General features: G+C 42.5%; 2 protein-coding genes across 3 annotated transcripts in view; one reads left to right on the forward strand and one right to left on the reverse strand.

The window, feature by feature from the left end:
- Window positions 1-1327, forward strand: part of LOC106532840 (bestrophin-3) — a gene marked incomplete at both ends in the record, with an annotated part of 10353 nt that extends 9026 nt beyond the window's left edge. Inside the window, 3 exon segments of the mRNA XM_014028993.1 lie at window positions 376-494; window positions 577-924; window positions 991-1327. Of these exon segments, the coding sequence (XP_013884447.1) occupies window positions 376-494; window positions 577-924; window positions 991-1327 (804 nt within the window).
- A 1722-nt stretch (window positions 1328-3049) lies between these two features.
- On the reverse strand, window positions 3050-7979 carry nots (nothepsin). Of its 2 annotated transcripts, XM_014028995.1 has the most exons (9): window positions 7924-7979; window positions 7504-7684; window positions 7114-7231; window positions 6841-6959; window positions 6578-6777; window positions 4223-4348; window positions 4009-4153; window positions 3825-3923; window positions 3050-3736 (listed from the first exon to the last, which is right to left on the reverse strand). In XM_014028995.1, exons 1-9 carry the CDS (start codon window positions 7977-7979, stop codon window positions 3563-3565), a joined length of 1218 nt encoding a protein of 405 aa, XP_013884449.1. In that variant the 3' UTR covers window positions 3050-3562. The 2 variants fall into 2 exon arrangements, with proteins under 2 accessions (XP_013884449.1, XP_013884448.1); XM_014028994.1 differs by having other exon boundaries at window positions 4009-4348.
- Window positions 7980-8744: the final 765 nt, after the last annotated feature.

An 8744-nucleotide genomic window follows, 5' to 3' on the forward strand; every position in this document is an offset into this window, starting at 1 on the left:
CTGAGAGAGTTCAGCTGGTGTCTTGTCTTTCCATGCCTTTTTACACCTCCCTTTCTTCATGTGTTCAATACCCTGTGCCATTCCACATTATTCAAAAAACTTCATTTCTGGACATTTATGGTTTGATTTCTTTGTATGTATGGATCACTTGGGTTGTTACCAACATCTGGTGAAAATTTCATGTCATTAGTACCTCTAGTAATATATTTACTGAGAAAAATGGTGACGTGTTCAATACTTATTTTACCTGCTGTATTAAGATAATCTCACACTTGTTAAATATTAAGATAATCTCACACTTGTTAAATATTAAGATAATCTCACACTTGTTAAATATATTTTGGTTGTTTGAACAGATCATGTTGTGTTTTTCAGGTTCTGGGTCGAGTCCGACGTCTGCTCAGCGTTCAGGAGCCTCCTGATCTCAAACATCCTCGACCGGTTTTTAAACGCCACAGCAGCGACGCCACCAGCAGCTTCTTCCCAGACCTCAGGTACCAGTACTACAGGGTACTACAAAGTACTACCAATACTTGTACTCATTGTGTTTCATGGTTTCTTTTGGAATCCAACCAGGACCAATCCAGGCGTGGTGGACCAGGCTCCGCCCTCRTCCCTGGTCCCCCCCCCCCAGTCCRTGGACACTCTGTCCACCTTGAGGGAGGTCAACAGYGACCCTCCGTCCCCTGAGAGCGAGTCCTCGCTTGTGTTTCCTCAGCTGGTCGTCAGCCCGCCGCTGTTCGCCCACGCCTGCAACAACAACGGTTCTGTAAACAAACCCAACGGATTCAATCTTTCACCCACTGAGGAGGTCCCGAGTCTGGAGGTCCCGAGTCTGGAGGCCCCGAGTCTGGAAGCCCCGAGTCTGGAGGCCCCGAGTCTGGAGGCCCCGAGTCTGGAGGCCCCGAGTCTGGAGGCCCCAAGGTGATCCTCCTCAGGCCATCCAAACCCAATCATCGTGTCTTAAATAACTCTTGTTTCTGTCCTCAGCGTCTCCAGGACCGGCTCCAACTGCTGCTCCCCGACCCAGCTGGGACCCAAAGAGTTCCGCTGGACCACCATCGACCAGAACCGTCCYCCCACCAGGCCCAGGGGACGCCAGTTCTCCCTGCAGTTCTCCAGACAGACGTCCAAGTCCTCGGTCCGCAGCCTGCCCAGTCCCAAGGGCCTGGGCCGCCGCAGGAGACGCCTGGGCCGACACCTGGCCCCCAGGACTCCCAGTCCCACCCTCAACACGCTGCAGATCCCCGAGCCGGACTACGATCGGGACTTCGTGGGGACGGCTGACAGTGACGATGAGGAGGAAACTAACCGAGATGAAGACGAGAAGGAGAACTCTTAAAAACACAAGTCGCAGAAAAAAAAGAGACGTGAAGTTCAAACAGAACCTTTTCTGACAAATTAATAAAATAAGAAAAGATTAAATGAAATATTTTTTCAAAATGCTCACATGAAGACAGTTTATAAAAATATTCTCATAAACACGTTTTTAAAATATCCATGTTCACATGAAAACAACAAAATACAATTTAAATAAAATCATTTTTTATTTGGGCATTTTAATGGAAGAATAACTGTTAAAGATAACTGTTGAAGACCTGATAAAGAGGAAACTGTAGCTTTAATTAAAGGATTCAGAGGTGAAGGACAGAAAGAAAGGATGAAAATTAAATTAATTGTGATCATCACATCAAACTGAGGATTAAGTTAAACTTAAACACATTTTCACATCCTGACAGCACGAGTGCTTCGTCTCACTACCTGAGGTAACTCCTAGAAAACTGCTCTCAATCTTTATTTTATTTTATTCTAATGAGTTTTATTTTGATATAATTTGAATGAGGATATCTAGATTTCCCAGCTGGAAACAAAATGTACCTTTACTAGCATAGCAAGCAGATATTTTCATTATTTAGCTCAGTTTGAGTGTTAAACATTTCCCACAAACATTTTATTGGTATCTAGCTCTTTGTTGTTACATTTTCATGATTTTTACTAAATGTTTTTTAAAAGTTGCAGCTAAATATTAAATTTTACATTTAAGTATCTCAGAATGAATTGCAGCCTTTGCTGTTGGTACGCGACTTTTGTTGTGACATCATCATCCTGCTACAAAAGCAAATGCTAAATCTGTTACCTCTGCTAATGCTGCTAACTCTTCTAAGACTACTAACACTACTAACACTGATAATGCTGCTAACGCTGCTAATGCTACTAACACTGATAATGCTGCTAACGCTGCTAACTCTGCTAATGCTACTAACACTGNCTGCTAATGCTACTAACACTGCTAATTCTGCTAATTCTACTAACACTGCTAACTCTGGCAATGCTGCTAACACTGCTAACTCTTCTAACACTGCTAACACTACTAAMACAGCTAATGCTACTAACACTGCTAATGYTACTAACACTGACAATGCTGCTAACGCTCTAATGCTGCTAACACTGCTAACTCTGCTAATGCTAACACGGCTAACGCTGCTAATTCTGCTAACGCTGCTAACTCTTCTAATGCTGCTAACACTACTAACGCCACTAATGCTGCTAACTCTTTTAACGCTGTTAACTCTGCTAATGCTACTAACACAGATAATTCTGCTAATTCTACCAACGCTGCTAACTCTAACACTGCTAACACTACTAAGACTGCTAATGCTACTAACAATGATAATGCTGCTAACTCTGATGATGTGCTAACACTGCTAACTCTTCTAACACTGCTAACTACTAACAATGCTACTGCTACTTACATTGATAACTCTGATAATGCTGCAAACTCTGCTAATGCTGCTAATGCTACTAACACTGCTAATGCTGCTAATGCTATTAACACTGCTAACACTGCTAATGCTGCTAATGCTACTAACACTGCTAATGCTGCTAACTCTGCTAATGCTACTAACATGGCTAACGCTGTTAATTCTGCTAACGCTGCTAACTCTTCTAATGCTGCTAACACTACTAACACCACTAATGCTGCTAACGCTGCTAACTCTTTAACGCTGCTAACTCTGCTAATGCTGCTAACTCTGCTAATGCTGCTAACTCTGCTAATGCTGCTAACTCTTTAACGCTGCTAACTCTGCTAATGCTGCTAACGCTGCTGAAGATGACATCTAAAATTTTAACTGGCTAAAAATGAGAGTTTGATGTAGGGAACTTTTAGCAGCGTTAGCATTAGCTTTTGTCGCAGGATAATGTTATTTAGCAAAGGCCACCAACCAACAGTAAAGATAGCATTCCAATTCTGAAATACGTAAAATAGCATTTAGCCACAACATTTACATTTAGTAAAAAATAGCTAAATGTAAAAGCAGTGAGCTAAATAATAAAATGTTGGGGAAATTTTTAACATTTTATTTCACAGTTGGCGTCACGTAAGTAAGTAGATATTTGTTGGGTCACAGTTAAAGCCCGGAATCAGAGTTTTAAATAAAATGTTGGCCTCCTTCAGGGGAAAATGTCTTCATTTCGTACAGTTTGGTTTATATCCAAGAAGCATCAGGATCAGAACCAGGAAGTGACGAGAATTAATAAATTCTTTAAACTGATGGATAAATTATTCAGCGGGATGTTTGGCCCGAGCAAAGCCGACCCGGTCCAGACCTTTGTCAAAGATGCTGTAGTACTCAGTCAGAAATACATCTCCCAGAATCCACAGCGGGCCTTCAGGGGAGATGATGTCGATGGCCTCGAAACCGCTAAAACACAGCTCCCTGCTGCCGAAGATCTCCTGAAGGACAGAGAGASGGTCAACAACTGAGACGTTCCTCTGAGGAAACCTTTCAGACTAGCCTTCAGCTCATCAGAACCAAACAGACCTTTCTGACGTACAGCTCAGAGGTCAGCGTGTACTCCATCCCACCCAGAACAAAGGTCACGTGAGGTAAACTGGACAATCGACCGCAGTCCATCACAAACTGCAGCAGATCAAAGAMAAACGGGTCATTTTATCCAGGTATAAAACCAGGGACGAGGGGGCGTGGTCAAGACACGGTTCCTGACCTCGCCGATGCCGGTGGGCGTGGCTCCGATCAGCTGCTGGAGGCTGAGGATTTCACTGGTCGGTCCAGCAATCAGGGAGGTCCCAGTGTCAACGATGGCCTGACATCCACGAGGACAGAAGGAGCTGACGCCCTGCACCGCCACACTGGACCAGAACCAGGACAAACGGGTCAGAACCAGGACCAGAACCAGGACATACGGGTCAGAACCATACCTCTCCATCTTGATCTGCCAGTATCCTTTAGCGCTCAGGGGGATCCAGTTGATGGGTCCGGTGTACAACGTGTCGTCTTTCCCGCCCAGCAGCAGTTCTCCTTCTGGGTTGCTGGTACTGGTTCTCCTTCAGGAGCAAACAGAACCCGGTCAAGAGTTCTGATCACTAAATTCACAGTAAATGAATCTTCAGATGACGACAATAAAAGTCTTAAAAGCCCAACCAGATTTTACAGATCATCGGTCTGAAGGGTCCAATCACCTCCAAATCACCTCCATTCATTTGCATTGAGAAAAAGTGGCCGAAGTTACTTCGGCTGCCATCTTGTTTTTGCTGTTTCTGCTCCAGTATGTGACAGAAGTTACGCTCAGCTACCACTAAACCAATTTTCAGCTCAATATATCAAACAGAGGCTGAGGGAAAACCCCTTGAATATAGCTATGGTGGCCATCTTGGAATTTTATTTTGGCTACTATTTGTGATAGAGCTGACCTTTAGCTACTAGTACCGATTTTTAGCTAATTAGGTTGAAAATTGGCTGAATTAAAGATGTTTGAATAAACCTATGATGTCAATAGTAATTAAAATGTTTATCTGCTGCAGGTAAGACACTGACTGACCTACAGTTGGGGTGTAGCCTGAGGGATGGTTTAAAATGGCTGAATGAGAGACTTTTTTTTCAAAGTTAACTTTAGCAATTAGCTTAAACTTGAGAGCAGCATTCATAATGTGTTGAGTTAGCTCTCAGCTACCAGCCCACCAAATTTCAGCTTTGTTTGTTTTAAAAACAGCTGAGAAATGAAGTTCTGTTCATTTACACAAAGGAAACGCCTCAGCCAATCAGAAAGCTCAGTTAGGGACCCACAGTACCCGCCTCCTGTCAATCAAACAGTGTCGGCCAATCAGGAGGCTGGATTCTGGGGGTGTGAGAGGCAGGGTGAGAAGAATATGGGTCATTTCAAGAAGCCGCTGTGTGAAAAGTATAAGGTCTGTTCAAATAATTCTTGGACTGTGAGTGTCAGGAGACTCTGGWCTTTACTGAAATAAATTTYCAAGCATGTACATGGCTTTATGGCCGAGATATGACGAGTTAAAAAGTARTAAGTCTGAACTAAAAGTTCACTGAATTTTACATGGTGGAGACGGGAGAACGAACTGGTCTTTGTGGTTTCTGAAGCACGCTGAGAGAAAACCGTTTGTCTTAGAGCCAAACCAGCACATTTTCTGAAAGAAGACAAAAAATCCTACATTTTGATGTATAATTTGTCTTTGTAACATGAAAATCGAGGCTGTAGCAGGAATTTGTTTGCAAAGATTTTTCTTTACAGGCACACAGCTCACCCTCTAGGTCACATGACCTGGAGCAGTGTTTCCCAAAGTTGGGGTCGGGACCCAAAGTGGGGTCCCGAAACATCAAGGTTGGGTCCTGAAAAGATTTTCGGAAGTAATTACATTTGTCTTAGTTGTTACAAAGGAGTGAGGTTAGTGTGTTTAAAATGGATAAATGTAGTATAAAAAATATTGTTACTATGCCCATGTTTAGTTGACCTGATACAAATGTTTATCATCCAGAAACAGTTGTGGGCTCAGGTCTCTACTGTTATTTTGTGGGTCAAAAGATGAAAAGTTTGGGAACCACTGCACTTTGGTTCCCAAAGTTGGGCTTGGGACCCAATTATGGGTCATGAAGCACCTTGGATAATCTCCAGAAATCAATTTAAAGGGTAATAAAATAATTGCTGATGTAACATTTTTCCTATAACTATTATAAAAACACAAACTAAGTAAAAATAAGTATTTGTATTTGTGTACAAGCTGTTTAGATTGTCAAAAAGCCTGTGTTTTTAGGGTTATTAACAAAGTTTGAGTACTCAGACCAGTAATATTTGGGGTCACAAGWKTTTGCCATGGATATTTTGTGGGTCAGAAGATAAAATGTTTGGAAACACTGACCTAGAGTGCATCGTTGGATCTGGTTTTAATGTAACCCAATGGGGGATTTTGARGTTAGTTTTTTGCGAATTACGTCGCCATTGTAACACCATTTGTAAAGCTGTATAACAGCACACATCTCGAGATCAACGCCGTCATATTGATGTGTTTTTATGGGGCTAACGGTAACAGATGAAAAATAAATAAAGACCAGTTTAGGAGTGGATAATAATGGTTGCCTGCCATTCAACTGGCCTTGATTCACGAGGCTCGCCTCTATCCCTTTCTATTGAATAGGCTTGGCAATGCTAACAATGCTAACAATGCTAACAATGCTAACAATGATAATGATGGTTAATAAGAACAGCCAGAGTTACAGAGCACCTGTGACTTCAGCTGCTGGCTCTCAGGTGACACAGCTACCTGCTCAGGTAGAAGGAGAACACAGGCTCATCTACGATCTTCTGTGCGATCATGTTGTCAAAGACGGGGTTTCCCAGGATYTCTGCCAGGGACTGGTAGCCCAGGCCCAGAACTCCGTCAAACTTTGCGTTTACGAAGGTGAAACCGGGTTCGTAGACCGACTCCCCAAACTCCTGGTTCAGGACCGTCAGTCCCGCAATCTGAACCCAAACAGAGATTAGAACCTTGATGGTTTCCTACTTCCTGTTTGAACCTGAACGCACCTTCAGCGTGTCTCTTCCCATGACTCCCAGCAGATGTCCTGATCCGTAGTGAATCCCAAACTTGCGACCATCGTGATGGAACGAGTCGGACTCGAAGGCCCTGAAGCTTCTGTGCAGCGCTGCAAACAAACAGCTGTTTACTTCACATCACAACGACGATGTCACAGTCCGGACCACTAAACCCTGAACTTCTTATCAGCTCTCGGCTAACTGAGCCCGGGTCGGGCCGTCCTGACCCGCAGACCAGGTTCTAGTTAAAGGAGGTGTTTGTACCGCAGGCCTGGCTGACGCAGTAGGACGACGGCACCCACAGGTCGGCTGATCCCGTGTCAAAAATCACCGAGAAGTTCTGCTCCGGGGTCCCCAAACTGATCTCCCCGTAGTACTGAGCCTGGAACAGGAACCGAGTCTGACTGAGTGAAACAAGATTAAATCACAACCAAGAACTAATTCTGAGTCTTTCCTCTAAATTTAGAAATTGTTTCATTTCATTTAAGTGAAATCAGGAACAGAGACTGATCCAAACATCTCTTCTGGARAGATTAAAAGAGACGTGAGTCTTTTATTTTGAAATAATCTCAGATTATGTTTTGATGTGGAAGAAGGTAAATTAAACCAAAAGAAATAAGCTGCTGTCACTCCCTGGCAGCCCTCTTCACTTACGTCCATGAAGTTGTAGAGTTTCTCTCGGGAGCGTCCGAGGCTGAGGGACGGCGTTCCGGGTGGGAAACACTGAGCGTAGCGGCGGTTGAACATGTCGGGTCTGTGGTCCTTCAGGAAGTCCTCCAGCAGGCCCTGGGCCCGGAGCTGGCTCCGGACCGGGTCCAGCCGCCTCAGAGCCACCCTGAGGGCCAAAGCTTCATTAAACTCTGCTGTTTGACCGGAACAAATCAAATGTTTGTTCAGTTCACAGTCACCTGGATTCACCTGAAAAGCTTTTATTTTGTTAAAACTCCTAAAACTACAATTAAAATTTGTTCTAAAAGAATCTTTATCAACTAAAAACAACACAATCCTCAACAATTGGAACATTTTTGTTTTCCTGCTTCAGTTAAATAATTAAAACAAAGTATTTTTTCTGACCTGAGCAGCGCTGAGCTCCATGAGGGCAGCAGCAGCAGCAGCAGCAGCTTCAGCATGTCGTCTGTTTGCTGCTCAGCCGAAGTTCTGCTGGTTTATCAGACAAACCCTCAGTTCTGATTGGACCTGAGAGATAAACAAACACAAAAAACCCTCCAGTTAGCCTCTCATCTGACCGAAGGCCAAATGTCTGAACATCTGAGGACTCTGAGCTTTTACTTTAGCTACAAGTAGCATAACTCTAGCTAAAATGAACRGCTACAAGCTAAAGTAGCATAACTAGCTAAAAACTGAACAATAAGATAACATAAGACAAAATTAGCAGAACTGTATGACAGAGCTATAAGCTAAAATTAGCAGAACTGTAGCTAAAAATAAAACTAAGAGCTATAAGCTAAAATTAGCAGAACTGTAGCTAAAAATAAAACTAAGCTATAAGCTAAAATTAGCAGAACTGTAGCTAAAAATAAAACTAAGCTATAAGCTAAAATTAGCAGGACTGTAGCTAAAAATAAAACAATGTTATAAACTAAAATTATCAGAACTGTTGCTAAAAATAAAAAACTATAAGCTAAAATTAGCCGAACTGTAGCTAAAAAAAAAAAAGCTATAAGCTAAAATTAGAACTGTAGCTAAAATTAAGAGATAAACCAAAATTACCAGAATTGTAGCTAAAAACTAAACTATAAGCTAAAATTAGAACTAGCTAAAAACAAAACTAAACTATAAGCTACAATTAGCAGAACTGTAGCTAAAAACAAAACTAAGCTATAAGCTAAAATTAGAACTAGCTAAAAACAAAACTAAACTATAAGCTACAATTA

Source organism: Austrofundulus limnaeus, unplaced genomic scaffold (genome assembly GCF_001266775.1).
Source record: "Austrofundulus limnaeus strain Quisiro unplaced genomic scaffold, Austrofundulus_limnaeus-1.0 Scaffold836, whole genome shotgun sequence".
Classification (NCBI taxonomy): domain Eukaryota; kingdom Metazoa; phylum Chordata; class Actinopteri; order Cyprinodontiformes; family Rivulidae; genus Austrofundulus; species Austrofundulus limnaeus.